Raw genomic sequence first — 25,720 nt, 5'->3', positions numbered from 1 at the left:
GCAGACTCTCTGCATTCTTCTCTCTTTTTTTCTGTATTTACTCAAAGCATTGGCTTCTTAGTTACCTCTGTTACTTGTGGTTTTTGTCACTTAGAAATGTTGACAGTCCTCTGGGTAAATTTCTAAAAGGTGGAGCTGGTGCAGCCAAGAACATTTACAGCTTTGGTTTTGGGAAGGTAAGATGCTATGGAGAATGGTTTTCCAATGGTATTAGCACAGTTTTTTTCAGTCCTATATTCTTCACAGTAATTACCCTGCCTGTGTTATTTTTAACTTGTAGTGCATTCTGATTTTTGCTGAAGGGGTGGAGAGCCCAAATTGTCAGGCCTTTAGTCATTAGTGTGCCCTGCCAGAGGAAGCCATTCTGGAACAGGCAGTAGAAAACTCCCTTGTTAAATGTCACCTGGGAGAGTTAATGACTCTGTCTGCTTTCCCTGTTTCAGCTTCTCTAGAAAGTTAAGCTTTTGACAGAGAGATCTTTTTAACTGAATTCTGATGCTCCCATTGCAGTGATTGCACTCAGGTTGTTAGTGACTTTGTGACATGTGGCAGATCTTGGGAACTATTGCATATTCCTTTTGCTTATACCCTGGTGTGGTCTCAGTTTTATCTTGCAGGCAGTGGCCATCTGGGGTACTTGGCATCTCTCCCTATTATTGGGGAAAAAGATGTGGTTCAGGCAGATGATGAACCAGCATTTTCTTACCATGTTGGACCATACATGCTGATGACAAAGTAAGTGGAATCAAAGGGATTTTAGCCCCACTTAGTGTGTATCTGTTACAATAACTTGCTGATAAATAGTACCAGATGCTTTGTTTGGATAGATTTTCTGGTGTGTTCTGTATTCATCCACTGCTTTCTGACTGCAGTTGGTTTTCTGAAGTCCACTGATTGGTATCATCTTTAGGCCCTCTTGGGGTCAGTAGTGGACAGCACCAGAGTGTTCCAGAGTGACAAAATTATTTGAAGTAATTCTGTATCTGGAAAAAAAAAATACTGCAGACAGCATCCTGTAGAAAAATCCTTTTCTTCTCCTTGTAGCTTAATGTGGGGAGGCAGCAGGGTTACAGTGAAAGAACTCAGCTTTGAGCCCCATCAGAACTGCAGTAAACTGCGCTTAGCTGATCTTCTCATTGCAGAGCAGGAGCACAGTAGGTAAGAAAGAATGTGCAGTAGCCACAAGTGCCCCTGGGCTTTGAGTGTCTCCAGTGGTGTGAGGAAATGTGATTAACCTTGGGAGGACTGTTAGGCTGTGGTGACACTTCCTCTCCAGATGAGAAACACAGATGTGTCTTTCCTGTCTCTTACACCCGACTTGCTCCCCAGTGGGTAATACAGGAGAAGGTGATACTCTCTCCTTGTGTGCCTGGCTAAATGCTTCCCTGCACATTGCTGGATGGCTTGTTTCTAGGTTCTCCTCATTGTGGCAGTAAGCACTGTTTCCTGAATGCCTCCTGATCTATGGGTCTTTAAAAATTGTGGCTATTTAAGGCAAAGTTGGAAGCATTCACGTTGTATTGATAAAAACACCCCGAAGGCCAGGCAGGCCTGTTCCAGCCTGAGATTTCCCTTGCAATGCATTTGCTTTCCCTCTCCCCTTGCAGTAAGCTCCGTCATCCCCATCTGCTGCAGCTGATGTCTGTCTGTCTGTCCAGTGACTTGGAGAAAACCCGTCTGGTGTATGAACGAGTTCACTTTGGCTCCCTGTACAGCATCCTTCATGAAAGGGTAACTGCAGTGCTAGGGGGTTCTAATACTAATTCATTGAGAAGGCATTCGGTGACTGCTTCTGCCAGCTTGACAATCATCAGCCGGTGTTATCCAGGCTTGCATAGTATCAGATACTCAGTGTGAGCTGGTGAGGTTGGTCACTGGCAGATAGTTTAGGTAATTTTTAGGTGCAGTTCCATTGCTTTCCTTGTTTGGTGTCAGCTTTAAAAAGGCTGCTGTTGAATGTGGTTGTATACTGCAAACATGGTGAGACCAGCTTCTGCCCTTGAACGCTTTCCTGCTACAATTTGTACCCTGTTCACTTTCTTTGCCACCTTCTGAACACCAAGCCTTAAGGACCTGCAGTGCAGATTTGGTACTTTTGGGGTTTTTTTGGTGCTTTTTTCCAGCGTACAGAGTTCCCAGTGCTGCACATGGAGACGATCCTGCACGTGCTGCTTCAGATCAGCGACGCTCTGCGCTTCCTGCACTCCCATGGCTTTATCCACCGGTCACTTACCTCCTATGCTGTTCAGATGGTCTCTTCTGGGGAGGCAAAGCTATGCAACTTGGAATACATGATAGAGAGGTACAGAACTGGAATGTGTCCAGAGGAGGGCAACAAAGCTGGGAAGGGGTTTGGAGCACAAGCCCTATCAGGAGAGGCTGAGGGAGCTGGGGTTGCTTAGCCTGGAGAAGAGAAGGCTCAGGGAAGACCTTATTGCTCTTTACAGCTACCTGAAGGGAGGTTGTAGACAGGTGGGGTCTGGTCTCTTCTCCCAGGCAACCAGCACCAGAACAAAAGGACACAGTCTCAAGCTGCTCCAAGGGAGGTTTAGGCTGGATGTTAGGAAGAAATTCTCCACAGAGAGAGTGATTGGCCATTGGAATGTGCTGCCTGGGGAGGTGGTGGAGTCACCATCACTGGAGGTGTTTAGGAAGGGACTGGATGGGGTGCTTGGTGCCATGGTTTAGTTGATTAGATGGTGTTGGATGATAGGTTGGACTTGAAGATCTCAAAGATCTCTTCCAACCTGGTTAATTCTATTCCTATTCTATTCTATTCCTATTCTATTCTATTCTATTCTGAACTTCCTCACTGCTCCCATGAAAGGGATAGACACAACTGAATTCAAATGCAGTGTTAAATTCTACTGAAGTGCCTCTCTTGATGGCTAGGGCTTCCTGCCTCTGAGTCAGGCAGTGAAGAACTCCAAAGTATTGCTGCTCAGGGACATTAACTTTGTCACAGACAGTGCAGCAAGTTTTGGATGGACTTAGTTTCTATAACTATCTGAAAATAGAAACTAGAGAAGGAGCTTTTTACTAGAGCATAAAAGTATCATCACAGAGAAACAGAACCTAATCTTCTAGAACAGAGATTAAATTCTTCTTTGATTCACTAATTCTGTTGCTGGCCTGGATATAATTTAAGTCCCCTCTTGTTACTCTGAACTTGTGCTTATGGAGGATTACCTAAAATGATTGAAGATTCCACACCTCATTGAACTGGTAGTAATTAACTGCCACCAGTGACAAAAAGAGTGTGTCTTTTATGTGGGACACCAGTAATTTCATCTTCATAAATGAGTACTTTTACACAGTTTTTACTTCTTTCCTGTAGTGCAGCCTGATTAGAAAGGAAGTTATGGCTGGTTAGACTGTAAAGAAAAAGAGCAAAGTTGATAAACAAAGATTTGCTGATGGTAAGGGCCTGAAAGGTGCAGAGATACTTCCTCATCCTCTTTGCAAACTCAATTAGTTAATATCTTGTGACAATTTCTTGGCTAACAAAAACTAGTTAGATGTGAGGAGGAAGTTATCTCCTAGACATGCATAAACATCACAGACTGAGTGTTGACAGTCTAGGTAGCATCTTGTTGTGTTTTGTCTGTAGTCAGAGAACACTGGCCAGAACTAAAGGGTTGCTTATAAAATTTCTACTGGGAATTTTTCAGCTTTCTGATTCCCTTTTGAGTGTAAGCTTGTTAAAGGAGGTGGTTTGGTTGCTGTAATGTGCCAAAATACATTTATTGGTGTGGAAATATTACACTTTTTTTTCCCCCAACTTGACTGTTTAAATATTTAAGCTAAAGACAGATACAACAAACTGAGGTGGTCAGTTCCAAAAGAGATGCCTTCTAGTTGAGTGTGCTCTCTGTCCCAACTCACAACTTTCTTCTCTTTGTGCAGCAAAGATGGTGGAGCACACAGTGATCTGACACGTGTTCCTGTCCCAGTCCAGCTGTACAGGTGGTGCTCTCCTGAAGTAATCCTTGAAAAAGCTGTCACAGTCAAATCAGATATTTACAGCTTCTGTGTGGTAATGCAGGAAGCCTTGACAGGTACATCTGCAGGTTAGGGCTTTAGTCACAAGGGTGGCCCACTGAATGTTTGCAGTGCAGACTGTGAACCCACAGTGTCTGTTTGATTCCCCTGGGGGCCTCTAAAACCTTGCTGTGATGGCTCGTACAGAGCTAATTTGGAAAAGGAGCCCAAAAGTTAATGACAGCAGCAAAGGCTGCTGGAAACCTTTGTAAAAATCTAATAAAGGAACTCCAAATTACATAACTAAAGGATGAGGCTCATGGTTGGAGTTAGACAGATACAATTTGGGGTATGGTGTTTTCCTGCTGGTTTATCTTTCTTCCTCATGTGAGGACAGCAGCACATTCAGCTGACTTCACAAAGCCCAGAACAAGCCTGTGCAGCTTTCATCTGCTCAGATAATGTCATGTATTATGTATTGACCTTGACTATTTAATGGTGAAATGGGATAAACAATTACCCTAAAAATTACACTCTCTGTTGGCTAGTTGGTAATAAAGAATCCAGAGTGTGATTTGCAGTGTAGCTGTCCTTGGGAGATTGCTGTCAGCTCCTTCTAAAGGGAGGAGATGCCAGGCTGGACTGAGTGCTTGTGTGGTTGTAAATCAGGGAGCATGCAGACAGTAATACTTCACTGCCTTTGCTGCTTTTCTCTTTTTTTTCTTTTTCCCTCCTCTTTTTTTGTCTTTATTTTCATTAACTTTGATAGGCAGCTTGTGACAAAGTCTGTATTTGTGTCTTGCAGAGACCCCTCCATGGAAAGGCCTTGAAGACTCAGTTATTAAACAGCTGATTATTTCAGGACAACAGTTAGAAGCAGATGTCAGACTTCCTATGCCCTATTATGATATCACAAAGTCAGGGCTAGAGCCTAAACAGAAGAATCGCTCCTTGAAACTTCAGGACATTCAATATATGATGAGAAATGACTTGAAGGTGACTTGCAGGGTTGTAGCCTTCCATGTATTTAATACTGCAGAGTTTTCTCTCCATTCAGATTCAAGTTGTTTTGCTTAAATCTAGGTGGGGACAGTTGAAACACTGAGTATCCTTTTCTGAGTCTCTTTTTCCTTAAAAGAGAAAGCTGAGACATTGAACTGTCAAATGTAGTTGTCTTTTATTGCATGTTTTGTATTACAGGACATAGCTAAGTCTCAAACTGGTCATGCTGATGAAGTGTCAAAGGCACCAAGACATGCTGTTTTTGCAGATGTGAACATCTGTTTGGCTTCAGCTTTTAGCTACCAAAAGAGAACACAGACACTGCAGGAAAAGGAGAGAGCTGAGGCTGGTGAGTTTCTTCTAAGCAGGATGTCCTGCCTTCTTCACTCAGCATGTTCTTCAGTCCATAAAGGTCTGATAAAAATAACTATAATATGAGCATGTACATTTGTGTTACATTGTAGAATAGAATAGAATTAACCAGGTTGGAAGAGACCTTTGAGATCTTCGAGTCCAACCTATCATCCAACACCATCTAATCAACTAAACCATGGCACCAAGCACCCCATCCAGTCCCTTCCTAAACACCTCCAGTGATGGTGACTCCACCACCTCCCCAGGCAGCACATTCCAATGGCCAATCACTCTCTCTATGGAGAATTTCTTCCTAACCTCCAGCCTAAACCTCCCTTGGAGCAGCTTGAGACTGTGTCCTCTTGCTCTGGTGCTGGTTGCCTGGGAGAAGAGACCAACCCCCACCTGTCCACAACCTCCCTTCAGGTAGCTGTAGAGAGCAATAAGGTCTCCCCTGAGCCTCCTCTTCTCCAGGCTAAGCAACCCCAGCTCCCTCAGCCTCTCCTGATAGGGCTTGTGCTCCAAACCCCTTCCCAGCTTTGTTGTCCTTCTCTGGACACCTTCCAGCAAGTCAACCTCCTTCCTAAACTGAGGGGCCCAGAACTGGACACAGGACTCAAGGTGTGGCCTAACCAGTGCTGAGTACAGGGCAGAGTGACCTCCCTGCTCCTGCTGGCCACACTATTCCTGATACATGCCAGGATGCCACTGGCCTTCTTGACCACCTGGGCACACTGCTGGCTCATGTTCCACCTACTATCAACCAGTGTATGTGTGTTATAGTTCAAAAAGAGAAAGCAGTTAGCTTTGGGTTCTAGCTACCACCCTAACTGCTAAGGTGAGCTGGTAAGCCTGGTTGTTTGAAGCTGAGGCACACTTGTTTTCAGCAGAGTGTTAGATGCTGCTCATGTAATCTCTAAAAGACAGTACCTCCTAAATGCATGAAAGCAATGTGTTCTAATGGATATCTGGAGAAATGGCTTAACACTTAAAATTGAATTTTCCAGACAGCTTTACTGCCCCAAGATACTCTCCTGCTCCTGAGAACAGTGCTTTACTGGACCAAGAGGCATCCAGCAGTCTACAGCCTGTTGCACAAGACAAAAGCAGTGATGCAGCTTCTGAACTGGAGATGACCCTCAGTGTCAGTGATGTGGATGACAGCCTTTGTAGCTTTGAAATCAATGAAATCTTTGCCAGTTTTTCAGAACCTCAAGAAGAATCAGTGGAAGAAGGCACTGGATCACATCAGACAAGAAAGGATGAAAAAAGGCAGCAAAAGGAAGAGCTTCTTCCTGCATCCCCTAGAGTGCATTGTGAGGAAAAAACAGTTTATGAGGAAGGTGGCTTCCCAGAATCGAGTCCAGAGTACACTACAGAAGAGGAGGAAGGGATGAGAGAGGCTTCTGACCTCTCCATGCTGGCACAGGTGAGCAGAGGTGCTGGGAGAAGAACGATGCCTATGTCCCCAACGGACCAGTACATCAGCAAATGTGTCCTTAACGTAAAGATTGGCCAGAGCATGTTGCAGGAAGCATCAGATTCCTTGTGCAGAACACAGCAGATACTGGATAGAGAGGAAGCCACCAGAAAGCAAAAGAAGCTGCTTCAGGAAATCAAAATGAATCAGCTTACCAAACAGGTTTTCCAGGAAACACACTGGAACAGATCTGATGGCACTCCTCAAAGTACCAATTATCCTTTTTCTGGAGAGAATATTTTTGTATGGCAGGCTACAGGTCCCCCATCAAGTGACTATATTCCACCACTGATAGCATGCCAGGCACAGGGAGCATTGGGTGGAGACAGCTGCCAAGCTGCTTCAAAGACAGCAAAGGAAATTGAGACAATTCCAAGCAAAAAGTGGGAGAGTAAAAATGAAAACCATCATGATCTCAGCTTCAGCATGGTGAAAAGCCTGGATGATCAAATGAGTCTAAACCATGAGGTAAAGTGTTGTGTAAGGTGACTGTGTTTATCACTTCCATACTCCTTAGTAAGTAATGGGACATAGTTATGGATGGGGTCCAAGAGGAGAGATGAACTTGCCTTTTAAAATGCAGGTGGATATCATATACATAATATAGAGGAATGAAAATAGTCAGCTCAGCAGTGCTGTAGTATTACTTCTTCTTTCTCCCCTTCCCTCCCAGCAAAATACTAGTTCAGTGGCTGGGGAGGGACTAAAATCCTGTGCTGAAGTGGAGATGGAACTGCCAGAGAAAAGGGTGAATGGAGAAAGACATTTGTTATGGAGTTATGGAGGTCTAAGCTGCCATTACTGAGGGCTTCTAGGTAATTTTCATTATTAATTATAAGCATTTGACATGCTTAGCCCAAAGAGAAGGAGAGAAATTAATGTATTGATTTGCTGTAGAAATCATCTTGAGTTATTTAGGTCCACTCATTGCCCTGGGAACTACATGTTCTGAGTGTCTGCCTCCATGCATCTGAAACCTGCTGTTAATCCAGGGCAGAGATTTTCCTAGGCTTAAGGCCTGGAGTTGTTGTTTTTCATAATCAGTGCTACTAAAATATAACCTGGGGAATAAACTGTCCATGGTCCAGTTCTTAATGTATGGCATAGACAATTCAGCTGGTAATTACCAGAATGCCTGATGTGTGCTGAATCATGGCTTGTTGGACTCATTTCAGCATTTACTCCCACATGTATCTGTAAGATGCAAAAAAAAGTTCAACTTGCAGTGTCAGAGAGAAGGTGATTCACACTCTGCAGCAAGTGGAAGTGAAGAGGAGAGGTGGTGAGTTCTGAGCATCTTCACAGAAGAGTTCATTCTAGCAGATTCATCTTGGTACAGCCGCTGTCAAAAGTTGGCCCATCCAGGTCTGAGGATGGCATTCAGTGTTTTTGCAGTAAGCCACAAGCCATCTGCACAGTTAGGACCCTGCAGTGAGGCAGTCAGCTGCAGAGCTGGTGGGGTATCTTCTGTGACAGGGAGTTAGTTTTACAGAGAGGTGTTCAGACAGATTCTGGATGCTGCTCTGAGGGACATCAGTGATCCAAAATGGTAACAGTGCTTAAAGAGAGCAGTATAATAACTGTCCAACCACTCACAGGTGGTTTTCCTTTTCTGCTCAGCCTCTTAGTAGAAAAGGACTAGGACCTATGTTAGGGGCTGTGGGGGTAGAACAGTCTTGCTAAACCCAGTGACAGCAGAGCAGTTGTAACTTCATTATGTTTGCTGTGCTTTTTAATGTTGTCCCTTTGTATTTCTAAATGTGGTTGGAAGGTACATCTTAAAAGTACCTGTTGGCAAAGGACATGCTTGGGTGGAAGATAAATATGTCAGATGCTGATATATTCAGATGGTCAAGTAATGAACTCTAGGTGGAACTCAAGTCATGGTAGGATTGTTGTTGTCCAGATCTGAACTTCTGACTATCTGCAGCTGCCCACTGATCACCTTACTGACTTGACTAAACCACATCTACGCAGCATTCATTGTTGGTGTTTATGTAGCAACACCGTCTGAAGGCAGTTGACAGCTTTTGAGATCTAGATTTAACATACAGCTTCTCTGGTTCAGCCATAATAGACCTAGATAACTGTGCTTTCTAAGCTGCTAAGGGCTCAGTCTTCCCATTCTGCTGGGTTCTTGGAACATGTGCTTGCAGCCTTTTAATTAACATCAAACCAACTTCTAGCCTTGTACTGACTGGGGAATACTTCATGCTCTTGTGCATTGACAGTCTGGTGCTTTTCATCACCATTTGTTACAGGTGCTATGCAAGATCAGGATCTGAAATTCACAGTGCAAAAATAAGTGAGGAGAGAAGGATGATGCAATCAAAATGGAGGAGTAAGTAAATCAGTGTTAGCATGAATGTCAGCAAGTCTTACTGCAGTGCAGTGCATTGAAACTTCACATATCTTTGTTAGTTAAGGAAGGTCTGGGTGCCTTAATTGCTGAAGCGCCATTACACTGCTCTTGGATGAAAACCAAATGAGTGGGATCCTGTGTCTTGCACATTTGGGGCATAAAATAACCACAGGCACATTAGGATGGTTTGATGATAAAGCTCAAGGAATTTCTAGCCCTGTTTTGTTGGTTGTAAGGGAGAGACGCCGACGAATTTAGAAAGGGCGGTATGGCAGTGACCAGTGGGTGGCAGCACAGGCATGAATAATGGAGAATGGCAGCCGGCAGAAAGCGCTCCTGTGAAGACTTGTGCACATCAATTTATGCAGGTTTTAAGCTTTCCTTAAAATGGAAGGATGTGTTTAGCTCTCTCCATGATGAAGGGATTTACAGGCTATAATTTTGGCATTTCAAAGTCTGCAGACTCAACGAAACACAGGAAGGCTTTGACAGTCCTGATTCTGCTGTGTGAACTGGTAATTTTGTTCTTTTTGTATAGCTGAAGTAAAGCAAATGGCCAGAAGACTGGCCTCAGGACATCTAGAACTTGGCTCTCCACATCCAGCCAATGAATTTACGTCTGAAAGCGAAGCAGAGAGTGTAAAGGAAGCCTTCCAACATGTCACTGTTAGATGCCAGAAAAGTCAAGGCCAGCAAAGATACAGGTGGCAGACAGGTGGTAATGTTGAGCCTTGGGATCTGGGCAGTGAGCAGAGATCTGAATCTGAGGAGAGTGATTTAGAGTCTACATTTAGAAGTTCTGGAGGTAAGGTTGGAGACAAAACATAATCTCTTCTCTTTTTGTCTCTCTCCATCTCTGAGCAGATTTCAGCTTCTGTCATTTTGTTACAGCAGTTTCAGTTTTACCTTCCAGAGCCTTGGCCCCAAAGCAGGGCAATCACTTAGTCATTGGTGAACATAAGTAATAGACTGGGATGAATAGTACCTGTTAATAGGTGTAGTTAATGTCCACCTATTATAATGAGCTTGGAGACCCTTCATCATGGTTGATTACTCTGTATCAGTGTGGGAGACCCAAAGCTTTCAAATGCACCAGTATGCTTTCACCCTTTCTTTCTTTCAGCTGGACTACAGAGATGCTTTTTCTGTAGCAGCACAGTGGGTACTGCTTTTGTAATAGCTGTGGATAAAGGAACAAGGAAAGTGTCACATGCCTAGATTAACAATGTGAGCATTTAAATGTCATTATTTCTCCATGTTCCTGACAATCCAGCTTTACTGTCTGCTCTCATTGGTATTCCATCAGTGCTATTATTTCATGCCTAATAATTTTGTTCTGTTCTGACATCCTAGGGAGAAGTTGCTGGTCACCATCACAGGATGAAGAAGCAGAGTCTGCAATAGCCATTCATAAGGATTCAGCCTTTCCTCAACAAGCTGAAAACCTCTCTAGGGTAAAGACAGGAATCCAAGAAATCTAGTGGCAGCTAATTACCTGTAAAGCAGTTCAGCCTGGTCTTGCATACACATCTACCAAGGCAGCTGATCTTTTCAGCTGTGATCTAACAATCCCCTCTGCTTCCCCCCAGTTTTGTTTTGTTTGGTTCTGTAAGCCATCAGGGTCATGTAAGGAGCAGGAGGCTGAAACTCAGAGCAATCCAATCAAGTATCATTTCAGTTTGATGCAGTGTTGTTTAACATTATTGACTAAAATGTGTTTGGTTTAATAGCGGAGAAAGCATCTCAAATGATGATGTCTTTCACAGGGGCATTCAAGGGAATTACATTGTGTTTTTAATTCATCTCCTGATGTGTCTGAAGAATTCTTGACTCCTGATTATTTCCTTCCTACTACTGCCCAGGGGAGTTCAGATCTAGCAGTGAACATAACGGAGAAGAAAGGAGTGAAGCCTCTGTCAAGACCTTGGGGTGTAAGTTACACAGGGTGGTTTCATTATGCTCCCATTTGATTTGAAGAAGAGCTGTAGAAACTGGGAGAATGGCAGGTTTTACTCTTTCCTTTGGAAATACTATCTACAGACACAGGATTCATTTAAAACTATCAAATCATTTATTTAATTTAAAATCATAATCCTGTTCCTTTAAAACACACCTGCCCAAAAAACACCAAGCAGGCAAGAGCCCAAAACTGAACCAAACCAAAAAACCACAAACCCAACCCAAAACCCCACAACCCCCAAACAAACAAAACCCCACACCACCAACAGAAAGTCTCTACAACTAAACACCACAGGACTCCCAAACCACCAGGGGCATGTTTTTTTAATTCCTTTCCCAGGTAATTATATTATCTGGGGGTGAAAAGAAGTTTTAGGCAGTTGATAATCTCAGCCTTTCCTTCACAGCACTATCAGTAACAGGCCTCAGTAACTGTAAACCAATCTTCATCTCTTGAAGATTCAGAACCATTGTATGGACTGTGAAATCCAATCCATGCTGTTTGCTGAAGAAAAGCTCTTGAAGTTTGTCTCTCCATTCTGATTCTTGTGAATATCATCCTCTGAGAGTTGTCCTGCTCCTCACAGCTTGCCTGAGAGAAATTGCATTCTCTTCTTTTTCCCCCTCCTTCAGACCTTGAATGCTGAGGACAAATTAGAAGATGCTTGTGAAGGATCTGTACAGAAAGAGTTGCCTGAAGATGCAGGATCAGGTACTCAGGGTGCAGGTAAATGGGCCCTTTCTTTTGAAGGTATTTTTGAGTCAGGGAAAGAGAGTCTTGCTGTACAACATGTTTGTCAGAAGCCTGGAGCTTGATTCCTCAGGGTCACTCGATCTCTTCTTCCTCATTGTTTTGGTGAGAGTTCAGGGTATGCAGGATTTTGAAAGAGGAGGTTTGAGCACTGCAGTCTCTGAAATACAGCTGAGTGTGGTGATTATGTACTTGCTGTGTTTCAGCAGCTACCTAAATTTAAAATTGCCTACATTTAAAAACAAAAAGAGATACACCCAAACAAACAAACCAAAACTTGTTTACAACCTTGTTTGGGTTTACCCCAGGGCTAAGCTTAATCTCTTTCTGCAACTTTCCATGGTGCTGGAAGCTGAAGTAGGGCTGTATTTGCACATTAATGTTCTTCCCGCTTGAAGGGTCTCTAAGCTTAACAACCCTAAGAGCTGACATTGTTTGTGTGCAGAATAATGGAAGGGTGGTTGTTGTTTCTCTAGTCTGTTGCCTCTCTTAGCTCAGGTTTGTAAATGTTGGGATATTCCCCAGTGCTTCAGCGGCTGACTGGCTGGCAGCTGTGGTATGTTTAGGAAAATGCATCTTTAAAACACATTTGTCTCTTGCCGACAACAAAAGGTCACAAGAACTAAAAAAATTCAATAAAGTTGCAATTTCCTGTTCAATGAGTTGTGGTGCTTGCTTTTGTACTTGCAAAACCCAATAACAGGGAACATTTGTCATTTGTATTCAGGAGGAAAAATCCTGTCCTGCAGCGCAGCGGCGCAGAACTCCGGCAGCAGCGTGCTAGGAGTGAAGCAGCTCAGCCATATGCCTGTAGCCAGGTAGACAGACTTCTGTTCATCATTACTTCAAGCATAAAGTGTGCTCTCTATTGATTCTGCTTACATATCTCATATTCAAATAAGATGCCAGTGGTGTTTTTAAATCATTATCTACACAGCATAGTTCCTTGCCAAGAAAATGCTAAAAGGACTCAAAAGTCTCAGGGGCTTTTGTCTTTTACAGGCTTCAGTTTGGGCTTTGTTTTTTGGTGGTGGTTTTTTTTTTTTGCTTAATGAGGGAGCTAAAATAGGAGAATTAAGTCATGTATATATTACAATTCCTTTTACACTGATAAATGTCAGTCTTAAGCAGAGCAAAGATAATTCCTATTAAGGCTCCAGTCATCTGTTTCAAATTTGTTGTGCTTTGGTTTTGGAGCTCAAGTGGTTCCTTTTCCCCTCCTGTGGGAACAATCCAATGCAAGTACACTCACTGTGTCTTGCCTGCAGATAACATTAGCCTGTGCTTGGAGACTTGCAGTCTCGTCTGTCAAACATGAGGTGTTTCTAGCCCAGTATATTTGTACGTTTTGGATTCTACTGGCATGCCAAGATGTTGGCCAGAATCACCACCCCATGCTGCAAGGGGTACTTGCACTTAAAGAGAAATGGGCCCCATACAGAAGGTCTTTAAGCAGTGGCTTTCAAGGCTTCTTGAAAGCTTCTGGCTTCCCCGTAGCTCAGCCTGTCTTGTGTTCCTCCAGAGTTAGCAGCTGCTCACTTTCTCAGAGTGTGGGAGTGAGAGCAGCTTTTACTTGTCTGTCAGCGTTGGACTCTCCCCTCTCTGGTGGAGGAAGAACCAGTGTTAAATACTTGGCCTTATGGCAAAAAGCAAAGATTGTTTTGGTTGCACCCTTCACCTTGGAACTGAGCTGTTGCTAGCAGGAGGGGGAGCTGTAGCTCTGACCCTCTAACTAATCCCCTTTGGATGCCTCTTTGACCTTGAATGGGGTTGTTACCATTTGAGAGAAAAGTTTACAATGCAGACCAATCAAAGCAGGCAGTGATGTGTATTCACAGATATTTACTTAACTTTCACTGTTGTTCTGAAACTGCAGGTCAGTTGGAAATTTCCTCCTTGGTGGATACAGATCCACGAGTTTAAAATGGTGTTTTTCTCCTAGCACCCTCCATCCTCTTAAGCTTTTATGCAAAAACTTTTGATGAGCTGCAGTCTGCCCCCGGGAGCAGGTAGTCCTTGAAACTTTCTGAGACAGGAAATGAAAATACATATATCCATGTAGATAGATTTATTTCTCCTCTGACAGGATGAATGAATGTGACCTTTCTTCCCTCGTTGCAGTGTTGAAGCAGCACGAGAAGTGACCCCGTGGGAGCCACAGGAAGAATGCAAAGAGCATGATGTGTAAGAGCCACAGGCCATTTTTACATCAAAACTTCAGCAAGTTGGTTGTTATCCTGGTCAAAGTTTTCTGCTGATGCTAACCAGGAAGATGAAACAGCTGAAAGCTGAGAGAAAAGATCAGAAATACCAAAAGAATATTTTCTCTTGATATGTTGGGAGATGAGTATAAAAGAGCCATCCCATAGAGTTGGCCTTAGTTTGAAATGCTGTCATAAAGTAATTAACTTAGTGTAAATCTGGCTGTGCTTCTTCTCATGGAAGTGTTGGGATTCCTTCTTTCTTCTGTCTGTATTGCACAGAAGAAATAAGATCACTTTAAAGAGCAAAGAGCAAATCATTAGTATGTAGCTAAATCAATTTTAGAATCATAGAACTGTTTTGGGGGGAAAAGACCTCCAAGATCACCAAGTCCAAACATGGATTGTTGATTTTTATTAAACCTTGGGATCTTCCCTTGGCTTTGGGGGAGAGCATTTTCTACCTAGTGGTTCACACTTGAAGGTTTTGCCCCTTCTTGGAGGCAGTTTGCTGAGCCTGCTTTTGTAGTAAGAAATTCTCCAAAGGAAGGGAAGGGAAGTAATCAACTTTTTCTGTCTCTGCAAAGTTATTGAAGTGGGAAGTTTTCTAAGGGAATGTCTCTTTTCCTTCTGGAAAACTAGAGAAGATTGAACAAAATGAAAATTTAAGGACCCTCACAATAGCCAAATTTAGTGATTCTGGAGTGTAAGAAGTGGCCATTGCTATGCTAACTGTCAGAACATCTTCCAATACTTCAGATCAGTGACAGATATTCAGGATTTGTCAAGTATCCACTATGAGCAGGAGAACTACTACAGGGATATGGATTGCAAAACTCCCAGAGTGAGTCATGCACCGACCAGCGTCAGCACTCCACTTGGCTCAGGTAACTGCAGAGAGCAAAGGAGGAAGGACCAGAGAATTACTTAACCTTTTTGTGTCTTGGCTTTTCTGCCAAGGCTTGCCAGTGTAAAAGTCAGTGATGTGAGTCTTGGAAACTCCATTCATGCAGCACCAGAGGAGAAATGTCAGGCTTGGAATAAGTAACTACAAGAGGTGTTGTACCTGCTGTTTGAAATCTCATTGTTTGGGTCTGGGTAGTTGCAACTTTGTAGTTAGATCCTGGTAGGTCGAAAGAAATCTCTAACACAGAACATCTGAAAGATGATTACTTGGTAGTTGATGATAGGCTTCATAAATCAGACACAGATTTTAGCATTTTAAAGACCAATGATTTAATAAGCACTTAGTATGTTTTGAGTGTTGGTAAGGTGAATATAAGTGGTTTGAAGAGTTTATTATCTAAAGAGAATTCTCTTTGGCTTTGTACTTTCGTTACATTGGTGTTACACACTACTCCAAATTTCTCAGTTGGCAAAGTTTTGCATAAATAACATCTGAGGTGGAACTTCTAGGTGATCAGTTTGGGTTTGTTTAGAGATCATTTACGGACAAGAGTTTCTTAGGTTCCTGTGCAGGTGCCTGCTGAAGTACAAGAAACCTTTTCCTGCTTCTGTTGAAGTGTGACCAAGATACAGAAAGATCCAAGAACAGTTTTCCAGCTTTGCTATTATCTTCTTTTTAATTCTTTTCCTTTTTTTAACTTCTAGAAGACAAAATTCCAACGGCCTTTGAGAAATACAAACACTACCATGAAGGAGCTTCAGATGCTTCCTTTTGTGATTCTCAAGACTTTTCCTCCATGGTGTCCAAGACATTTGCTACAGCCTATGAGGAGAAAAGGAGCACTGAGACTCCCTCAGTTGCTTCAGGAGTTTGCTCCCCTGAACTGGATGAGCCAGTAAGTCTACAAAGTGTCCCTTGTCAGCCAGTCCCCAAAATATTTTTAGAAGACTTTTCCTGCAAGATCTGAGAAGCACACAAACACTTGCAGCTCTTCACGAGTCTTTTGGAATCCTGGATCTGCTGACACAATGACAGAAGCTCTGATTGATTGCAAAGCAGTCAACACCCGCTGCTGATTGTACAAACTATTGGCTTCCTCTCGCACCTCATTGTATGTAAATGCTGACCACCCTCAAAGTGCCCTTGCCTGCCCTTCATCCCACCCCTGGCTGTAAAGAATTGCTTTTTTTCCCAGCCTTTGAACCAGTAATCTTGGAACACCAGAGTGGTAAAGTATCTGTAAAATGCTTGGGCAGAAAAGGAATGGTTTTGCTTGGAAAGGTGGGGTTCAGCAGCAGCTTATCTGAACCTCTCTGAATGCACAAGTGATTTGTGACCTACAGGCTTTTGACTATGTGGAAGTGGGCTACAAACCTGAATGAAAATAAATACATGTGCATGTGTGTTCAAGGTCTTCAGTGAAACTGAGGAATTCTTAAAACTTAGTGGGGGAAGGTAAATGGGTACATAAATGACTGATTCCTTGAGGAAGGACACAAAGGTGTAAGCCTCCATCTCATAGTTTGGAAGCAAGTAAATACTCAGAAAATCTTGTACTGGGGGGTTAGATTTGTCCTTTTTCTGCACAGAGATGACATAATGTTAGCAACTTTGTTGTATCAAAAAGTCCTCTGTCTCTGGAGTTCACAGTTTCCAAGGTCACTGTAGTGATTTCCAGTAAGCTTTTTGGAATTGAAGGTGTTCTGGAGCCACAGCATTAACTTAACTGTCTCTTCAGACAGTTAGATATAAAATAGTTGCCTTTTATGCCTTTCTTATTGTTATTCATTGATGGGGTTGTCATTTAAAGATTAAATTAGAATTTGTTCAGCCAGAACAGCAGCGTTGTCATCAGGTTAGGTCTGTGTCTTTCTGCTTGTGTAGCAGACAGTTGGAATTCATTAAGCCCATTAACAGTGCAGGGCTGCCTTGACTGGCTCCGTGGAGAGATTTGATTGTGTCACTCTCTTGTCTAAAGTCTTACTCTAAGATGAAGTGCATGAGGCACCTATTTCCATTTTAAGGACACTGAGAAACCTGCCTACAAATTCTTGATTTTGGAGGAGGCTTTTTTGGTGAGTGGGTTCCCTGGCTTTAATAATTAGAGACTGAACCCAGAGAGTGGGAGCTTAAGAGAAGCTGGCACTGTCCTTTCAGAGAATTCCCATCCAATTGTCCATGCAGAGTGTTGAAATGGATACAGATGATGTAGCTGACAGCACTTTATGGCCAGTCAAAAGATGAGGCCACAGCATCCTGAGCAGAATTTTTGATGCATCTTATGTCAATGCCAACTCTGTTTTCATATCCTGAACTGACTGAAGAGCTAATCTTCAAATTTAATAGCCATCCAAGGCTTTAATTAAGGGCTTGGGATTTGTTATGTTGAAGGGGAGGGCTGAGGGCCAGCAGTTCTTCAGTTTACCTTCTTGTGATGCATTCTGTATGATCTTACACAGGAAGGGCTGCCAGGAATTGCTTCATCCTCGAGAAGCACCAGGAAGCCATCAGGTAAGGCTCTTAACCCAGCCCCTGCCCAAACAGAATGATCACTAAATAGAGAAAGACTTTTGAAAATAAATTTTGTGCTTTTTACTTCTATTTTTTATTTTCTCTCTTTTTTTCTTTTCTTTTTTTTTCCCCTCCTGGGCATCTCTCTATTTCTAGAGACAATGGCTTTGCACACAACTGTGTATTGCTAGGGGTGATTTGGTTTATGGATTTGGTATTTGAACCTGCAGACTAAGAACTCTGACCTCTGATCAAGCTTCATTTGAAGTGTAAATATTACTTGGGCTAAAATCTGCAGTGCAGGATTGAGGATTGAGTGTGCAAGTCTAGTTCCAAAGACTTTTTCCATTATGAAAGTATTTAAGGCTGTTTGATAAAATGTGCATGAGCTAGGCTCCTGCAGGTTGAGAAATGAAATATTGCAAGGTGCTGTCATAATGTAAGCTTATATCACAGTTATTAAGGATTAATCACTGATAATTAACTAGACTCTTTTTATTTCCATCTCAGCACTCTCCCAGGCATCTAACCACTTCAGTCATGAGCTGCCTCCACCGGCCCAAGAGATGCTGGATGAAATTGGTAAGAGGCACTTCACCCAGAATGCTGTGAGGCTTGCCAGCTGTCTTCAGTCAGGATTGCTCCCAAATCATTCACCACTAAAATACACAAGAGCTTGCAAATCAGTTGTAGTCAGGTCAATGATGAGGAAGTTAGGCATCAACAACTGAAATAACTGGCAGTTAGTCCTTGAGTTTCTGCATTTCACACACTGGTTAGTTGCTGCTGCTGACAGCAGTCAGGCTGCTGAGTGCAGATGGAATTTAATACTGAGGTGAATTTTGTGTAGACTGAATTTTTCAATGGTGTCCCAGGGCAATGCATGTTCTCCTTTAAAACAAATGTGAGCCAGACAACTGCATCCCTCAGGTATTCTTGCAGACCTCAGACTCCATGATTTATGCTGCTTTTTGTAATCACACACATCTTCAGACAGAACACAGTGTAAAAACTCTGCATTGGTTTTGCTGGTGTGTGTTACAGCAGAATTTGCTTTGGTGGGGTTTTTTTCCAGCTATAATCTCTTCTAAGCTAACACCAGACACTGGGATAATTAAATCTGTGTAATAGGTCCTGTGGTCTTCTAGAAAGGAAGCACCCAGACACATTCTAATATTTCAATTTCCTCATTCAGCAAAGCAAGGACATGTGGAGACTGCCACTGAGTGAAGAAATGATCAGAGACAATTTGTTGGATTAATACATGAACTAATTTTAGGTTATGTAAAGGTTTTTCATCTGGATTTGGGTGGATAAAGTAATATGGCACTTTAGATTGTAAGAGTCAGTTTAGAAAGAGTGTCTGGATCAATAAGGGAATCTCTTGTTTCTAACAGAATATTTAAAGCAGCAAGATTCCAGAGCTGAAGACTCGGAAGAGGAGGGATTGCATGGCCATGGAGTGCAAATAAATGGTTAGTTGATAACAGCAGAGACTGCAAATAGGAAGTTACTCTTGTTTTGCTGCAAAACTACTCTGCATGCTGGTCACTGTGTGTGCAGCTGAATGGTAAACTTCAGGAGTTAGCTCTTTGATATTTGTGGTTCAGCAGAGTCTCTTGGTGAGGTTATCCACACAGTTTTCACCAACAGTCCCCCCTGCACCAGTGTTTGCTCTCTTCCTCTGTGTTCGCTCTCTAAGGGCTCTGGAAGGCTTGCAGGTCTGAACTGTCTGAGTTACTCTTCTGCTACCCAGTCTGCTGTGTTCAAACACAAGTGGCAAACCCCACACAAGTACAGGTGGTGGGCAGCTGGTGTAACACTGAACAGAAGTTTCCATTCTGGGGTGTGTGTGGGGAAGTTCAGTCGAGCAAATGGCCAGCACACACTGAGTGCTTATGTTTCTTCCCATAATGAAATAATGCCTCTGATGTCACAGTGTAAGAGAGCAGCACCCGCTGGGCTAATCAATAGTGCATTTCCTGTCCTGTTACCAAAGATAGCAGTTAGTGAATCCTCGTGCTTCTGAAACTGCATGTTGCAATGAGTGGAAACAATTTGGAGATGCAGAGCAAGTCATGCCAGAAGAGCAGAAACCCTGACTCTTAATAGGCTCTGCATTTGTTTCCAATGAGTCAGAAAGTGAAGAGCAGCTTAAAAAAAAAGAGAGAGAGAGGGAGAAAAGGCTGAGCATGAGTTAGCCTGTAAAAAATCCCCAAGTAGTGTAAGCACTTGAGAATGACACTGGCACTTGTTTGTGTTATCCTCCAGCTCTGTTAGATCTCTTCCCAAGCTCCTGTGACTTTATTCATGGGAGTGTCTTGTTTTTAGGTGGTGGGGAGTGCAGCAGCCTGTGTTGCTTGCTGTTCACTCACTGTGGGGTTTGTTGTATTTGCATAAAGCACAGCTATTTCAGACTCCATTTTTGTGACAGCCTACTGCTTCCTGCTTATCGTCGCTTAGCAGAAGGTGGCTGAATATATTCAGATGCTGTAGGGAACAGAACTTAACTGAGATAAGTCTGGGGAGGGGGAATATCCTTGGATTTTGCTAAGTAGGGTAACAAAGCCAACAGCCACAGGTTCTCTTTTGATTTTGCTCCCCTAGCTGGGATTGGAAGGGGAAAGATTAAAGATTAATTTCCACATGCATTTTTCATTTGTAGTATGGAGCAAAACACTCAGTCCTCTGAATCTAAAAATGTGTTGCAGTGAAATATTGATCTAGGTCTTGCTACTGGCCACCTTTGACTGTAGATAATGGGAATTTCCTTAACTGGTAGAAAATCAGGTGACTGAGGGAAGAGTAATTGAGAAGTGGACAACTGGAAGTTTCCCAAGTGCAGCCAATAAAAGCACATCTTTAACGTTTTAATAATCTTCCTTCATCCCTTTGACACTAAAATCTTTCTGTTTATGTGAGTAGTTCCTGATCAAATGGAAGACAGAGAGTCAGAAAAAGAATGTGAGAGAAATGAGAAGAGAAATCAGAGTTCATGGACTAAGGAGTCATTTAATCTAGCAGAGGAAACAGAAAGGTATGAAAAAAGGGTGATAAAGTAGGTTTGGCTTTGAGTTACTAAGACTTGGAAGAATAGCTCCAGTATATATTACCAGGATTCAGTGCTTGCAGTGAGCCAACTTTTTTAAGAGCCCTGATAATGATGACAGTTTTCTTTTGAAATGTGTAGAGTTAAACCTGCCAGCATCCATTTCCAATCTTCTTTTCCACAGGGCTCACTCTACCCTTGATGAAGTTTTAGAAAGAATGCTTCATTCGGTTTCTGGAGATGAGGAGATGCCACAACATCCCCAGGGACACACTCTTGGGTTAGTTGATAATTGACACTGTGCTCACAAGTTTATTTTGTTTATCTTCTCTGTACAGACCTATGCAGGATTTCACAGAAAATGGGCTGTCACTCCTTAGAGAGCAGCACATCAGGGAACCTGCCTGGAGACATCCATCTGAACTCTTCATACTAAATTGAGAGGGAAAGGAATGTTTTGTTAATTGTAATTTCCTGTAGGTGGAAAGCAAATACTGCAGTAGGCTTGCAAAGCCTTCACAGAAATCAGGGAGGAATTGACAGAATGGTGAGAGAAGAGAAGAAGAATGTACTTTGGAGCACAGAGTTAGGAAACTCTTTAGAAAAGACTTAAAAGAGTATGGGAAGGTGGTGATACTGTCTTGGCAATACAGGGGGAAGGGAAGAACATGGCAGAAGGCATGCATACATCACTTGAAGGAAAAGATTCCTAGCCCTTAGAACTTCTTGCTTCTTAGAACCTAAAGATCAGAGCCTAGTAACTGAACAATGCCACAGTAAATGCCAGTGAGTAGTCATAAGTCATTCCTAACATGTACCTTGCTAAGGAACACAAGAGATGCTTGTGTTTGGCATCAGGAGTTTATTTTCTTATTGAACAGAGAAGGCAAATGTCACAATAACCAGGAGGATCTTGCCAGCAGGGCAGACTGATTCCTGCAGTGTATACACTGCCACGCTCAGAAATGGCTTGATCCAAACCCTGCTCACACTGTTCTCAGACTTTCTCTTAATGCTGTTACTGGACTCTGCTTAGGGAGGTGAAGCTAAAGCACATCTGTGTTCCTGGGGAGAGGGGCAGTTTGTTTGGGGCTGGAGGGGGGGCAGATGCCCATTGTAGGTCAGGGTAAGATTAAAAAGACATCTAGCACCTCCAGAGGCTTCTGTTTTAGTGCTCTGTATTCATCCTGCCTGGAGTGATACACAAAACTCTGTCATTCAAGGGCTGCAAGCCTGCAAGACCTAGAAGATGTTGGAAAGAAGAAGAAAGTAGAGGAAGGTGGAGCCGGGGCCAGAGGCAGAGCACCAGCAAGCTGTGCAGGGAGCTCAGAAGGTCCTCATCATCTTTAAAGCTACTGGGTGCTGTGCTGGGCAGTGGCATTTGTTGTCTTGGTAGCACTGAGCTGGTTGAGCTTGCACAGAGTATTTTTTGTTGGCTTTTCTTGATTTCCCCCATCTGGGTGCTGTTTCTACCCTCTGCTGTTACAGGACAGGAAGCTGCTCTAGACTTAAACCCTCCAGAGACCCTTGACAGTTTCCTGGGGTGCTTGGGGCAGCTGAGAGTGAGGCATTATGTTAGGTAGAGTTGCTGTGTCTCTGTAAGGAGAGTGGTTTCCTCTGCCTAGAAGCACTGACAGACAGTTGGTAGCACTGTGTCTGTGTCCTGCTTAGTGCTCAGCCTCTCTGCCTTGGGCACCTACATGCTTCACACTGTAAGGACTTTGGTTTGGTTTGTACCTCTGATGTGTATGCTGATGCCATCAAATCCCTGCAACATCTGTTCCAGTCTCATCTCCATTAGCTTTCCTTTAATAGAAACTAGAAGTAAGGCTGAAGACAAAAGATAACAGTGTTTCCTCTCTTTTGTTAAGGCCACGTCTCCATTAGGAGCTGTCAAAGCTGACAGGTATTCTACAGCTCAAGTAAAAAGTTGCCATTTTCAGTATTTCTCAATTAAACATGTTTCTGGTTACAGGGTGGGGGCTGATGCATTCATGTGCATTTAGTGCTCTGCAGAAGCATGGAAGAGCTGCTATTTAGTCTGGAGAGAAAAAGGCAGCAGACATTTTGAGAGGGAGCTTTGATTTTCCACTGTAGCTCATGATCTCCAGTGCTGTGGGCATTTAATACTTGTGCAGCAGACAGCTCTGCACCAGGCTTGCCATCCAGCTGGGCTCCCAAATCTGTGGTCACTTCTGGAAATGCTGTGCTGGTGGTAAATTCTAAACCCAGAGGTTTGGGGGTATCATCATTGTTGTTTGCATACCAATAGCACATAGAACCCTACTTTCCATCAGACTTCTGGAAGAGCTGAGCTGCTAGGGATTTGGTTTCAGGTTTGGAGACCAGAATGATTGCTGGGGGTCCTGTGTAATGACTCGGTAGCAACAGAGCCGAGGCTGGTTTCTGATCACCAGTGCAGCTCAGTGGTCCCAGCAGAGAGCTGTGTGGCAGGTGATCCAGCAGGCTGCTGCTGAAACTAGAGCTTTCTCTTTGAAGTGTGCTGTGCTCTTTATGTTCTGCTTGGGTCTGAGCTGAATTCACATGTTTTTTTAGACACACATCCTGAAGGTCAGAAATGCCACTTTCAGCAGCGGCTGTCTTCATCTGCACCATTCAGGTGAGCCTCTCTGGGAATTAAATCAGCTTTTAGTAGGCTTTTGTGTGTTCTTTGCCTGCTGGAAGGTACATTCTTGTTTTGCAATATAAAATCTCATTCCCTTCAGCTTCTCATTTGACTTAAGAAGAAAAACCCCAGCAGTGTAACTTTTCTGTTTGCTTTGCTACAGGATAATTGTTTTGGATCAGAGCTCTCCTGAGTGATTAAAACGGATAATGAATAAGTTCTGTCACCTGCTTACTGCTGCATGTACAGTACAGCCTGTGAACTGCAACCCTCTTTGGCCACACCAACAGCTGTAAAGAGCCAACTTCCTTTAACTGCAGCAGCAAGGGCAGAAGAAAATCTGATGTTCTACTTTGCACCAGTCTGTGCTGGTTTTACACCATTGCTGCATGTAAAGGCATCACCAGTGACATCACAGAGATGTCTTCTTCCTTAGGAAGCTGCCTGTGTGGTGGAGGTTTTTTCCTGTACATAAGCAAAAGAACTCCTTGCTCTGCTGCCTGGTGCAGGTTTCAGTGTTACAGCCCCAAAGATGTCATCCTGAGGGCTGCTGGCACTGCTGAGGCACTTCAATGTTTGCATGCAGGAGCCTGGTGGCAGCCCATGTCGTGTCTGTTTTCCCTTGCTCATTAAATTTAACAAGGTAATTTCTTGTTTTCTCTTTTCTTAGTGCTTTTGTGATCTAGCCTTGAACTGATTTGACTGATTAAGGGGATTAATTGCTGTGCAAAAAGCTAATGAGAGAAAGGCAGTGTTCTCCAGAGATTGCAGCAACACATTGCCTGCCAGCATTTGACAGGAATGTGAGGGAATCTGGTTAGTATTGCACAGATCACTCTTGTTTAGAGGAACCACACTCCTGGTAGGGCTGATCCAAACAACAACAGGGTCCCTGGTTAGAACTGAGCTTTGGGTCAGGATTTAGGTGGGCAGGACTTTGTGTTTTACTTAATATGTTTCTTGTTACAAATACTGTTGAGTTGCAGGAGGAGTGAGGGTTGGACCTTCTCAAGAGACAGGATAGCTGCCTTGGCACAGGTGGGTGCCCCACCTGTTGCTGTTCTGTCCTCTTCAGGTGTGGGAATGCTGCCTGCCACTGTTCATTTGGGGTTTAGAATGCTAATAAAAAGTTTCCAAGGTTATGCTGCTGCCATGTGGTTCTTTGTGTTTGGAGGTGCTTTCTAGGGGTTGTTTTGTTTGTTTCTTTCACTTGTTAACCATGTTTCCCATCCTCTGACTGTATACAGCTAGGTACCCCTAGGACTGTTCCAGGGAGGTGCTGTGAACTGGCAGATTTGGGAGAGCTTCCTTCAGAAGAGATCAAGAAAACAGTAAAACCTTTCATCTATTTAATTCTGTGTTGGTGGTAGCAGAGCTGGAGCAGAAGCACCAGCAGCACAGAGGCTGCAGTGAGAGTTGTGCACCTCAGGTTGCCAGCAGTGCTGAAGCAGGGGCACTGGACTCTCCTGTCCACCACACCCTTGAGGTTAACATTTTCTGACCTGGGCTTGTGTCCACTGCAGGTGCCTGGTTTTCCTTGAGTGTGACTTCTGTGTCCTTGCTGCAGGCAGAACTTTACATTCTTGGTAGAAGCATCTGGAACAAGATCTGCTTTAGTCAGCCTGGGGCTGTGCATTGTGAGGAATGGAGGCTTAATGACCAATGCCTGCCAAAATGACATCCCACATTTACTGTGGGATTCTCCCCTTCATGGCCTGTGCCCCACGACTGACAAGCAGCCCAGGGTCATTCCCTCTCCCTTTGGCCAATGCTTTGTTGTGTTTCATAGACTTGCTCCTTTAAAGAAAACGTAATTGACATCTGCAGGGCTGCAGCAGTGTGCTGGGTGGAGCAGGCACCGGTGCATCCTCACATGCACATAACTACAGCGTGCCATCTCCTCAGCTTCTGGGCTTTCTTTTTCCATGTTATCTGTCAGAGCAAAGGGAGCAGATGGAACCATTTCCCTGCCTTCCCTTAATCTTAATGTGGAGAATTCTTATGGCTGTTGGCAGAGAGCCTTTCAGGTAGCCCCCATAGGCTGTCTGCTCTCCTTATCGAGGCCAGAACGCAGCAGTTTGCAGTTTTCCAGCTGCTTGTACTTTCCAGATTTACATTGAGCATGAATGCAAATCACCCTGGTGATAACATAAAGCCTGGACACAAAAGCTGTAATTAACAGGAACAATTAAACAAGGACCAGCCAAAGACAGCAGAGAAGATCAGAGGGGGCCCATCTAATGCAGCTTTTCAGCTTCTCAGAGAATGAAAGGCAAATTAATTAAATTAAAACAGTGATACTGAGCTGTTCTAATTCCACTCTGAGCCTCTTGCACGCAAGCAATTCTGAGTCTAGGAGAGCAAGTGGCGAGAGGGAGGGCTGGGGGTGAGGGCAGGGGGACACAGCACTGCCCATGGGTGCTGCATTTCTCGAGCTGCTGGCAGGACCCTGCTGTGAGTCAGTGAAGACAAGAAGACAACTTCATTCATTCGTTCTCTAGGCAGCCGTTTCAGCTCCCTTGTAGCTGTCATTGTGC

The 25,720-nt window shown here is 43.5% G+C and overlaps 1 protein-coding gene across 1 annotated transcript in view; it reads left to right on the top strand.

Annotated features, from left to right (window-relative positions):
• TEX14 (testis expressed 14, intercellular bridge forming factor) overlaps nucleotides 1–23,571 on the top strand; it is a 32,099-nt gene extending 8,528 nt beyond the window's left edge. Inside the window, exons 5-30 of the mRNA XM_054166215.1 lie at nucleotides 95–176; nucleotides 605–735; nucleotides 1,045–1,158; nucleotides 1,608–1,731; nucleotides 2,124–2,302; nucleotides 3,907–4,058; nucleotides 4,787–4,977; nucleotides 5,182–5,332; nucleotides 6,345–7,285; nucleotides 7,993–8,096; nucleotides 9,079–9,158; nucleotides 9,718–9,984; nucleotides 10,533–10,633; nucleotides 11,772–11,865; nucleotides 12,617–12,707; nucleotides 14,011–14,073; nucleotides 14,850–14,977; nucleotides 15,702–15,892; nucleotides 17,457–17,508; nucleotides 18,019–18,090; nucleotides 18,906–18,983; nucleotides 20,434–20,545; nucleotides 20,742–20,837; nucleotides 21,781–21,890; nucleotides 23,114–23,177; nucleotides 23,347–23,571. Of these exons, the coding sequence (XP_054022190.1) occupies nucleotides 95–176; nucleotides 605–735; nucleotides 1,045–1,158; nucleotides 1,608–1,731; nucleotides 2,124–2,302; nucleotides 3,907–4,058; nucleotides 4,787–4,977; nucleotides 5,182–5,332; nucleotides 6,345–7,285; nucleotides 7,993–8,096; nucleotides 9,079–9,158; nucleotides 9,718–9,984; nucleotides 10,533–10,633; nucleotides 11,772–11,865; nucleotides 12,617–12,707; nucleotides 14,011–14,073; nucleotides 14,850–14,977; nucleotides 15,702–15,892; nucleotides 17,457–17,508; nucleotides 18,019–18,090; nucleotides 18,906–18,983; nucleotides 20,434–20,545; nucleotides 20,742–20,837; nucleotides 21,781–21,890; nucleotides 23,114–23,177; nucleotides 23,347–23,380 (3,802 nt within the window). The 3' untranslated portion in view covers nucleotides 23,381–23,571. The remainder of the gene's footprint in view (nucleotides 1–94; nucleotides 177–604; nucleotides 736–1,044; nucleotides 1,159–1,607; nucleotides 1,732–2,123; nucleotides 2,303–3,906; nucleotides 4,059–4,786; nucleotides 4,978–5,181; nucleotides 5,333–6,344; nucleotides 7,286–7,992; nucleotides 8,097–9,078; nucleotides 9,159–9,717; nucleotides 9,985–10,532; nucleotides 10,634–11,771; nucleotides 11,866–12,616; nucleotides 12,708–14,010; nucleotides 14,074–14,849; nucleotides 14,978–15,701; nucleotides 15,893–17,456; nucleotides 17,509–18,018; nucleotides 18,091–18,905; nucleotides 18,984–20,433; nucleotides 20,546–20,741; nucleotides 20,838–21,780; nucleotides 21,891–23,113; nucleotides 23,178–23,346) is intronic.
• Nucleotides 23,572–25,720: the final 2,149 nt, after the last annotated feature.

Source organism: Dryobates pubescens, chromosome 13, assembly GCF_014839835.1.
Source record: "Dryobates pubescens isolate bDryPub1 chromosome 13, bDryPub1.pri, whole genome shotgun sequence".
NCBI classification, from domain to species: domain Eukaryota; kingdom Metazoa; phylum Chordata; class Aves; order Piciformes; family Picidae; genus Dryobates; species Dryobates pubescens.
This window is presented reverse-complemented; position numbering and strand designations above follow the sequence as displayed.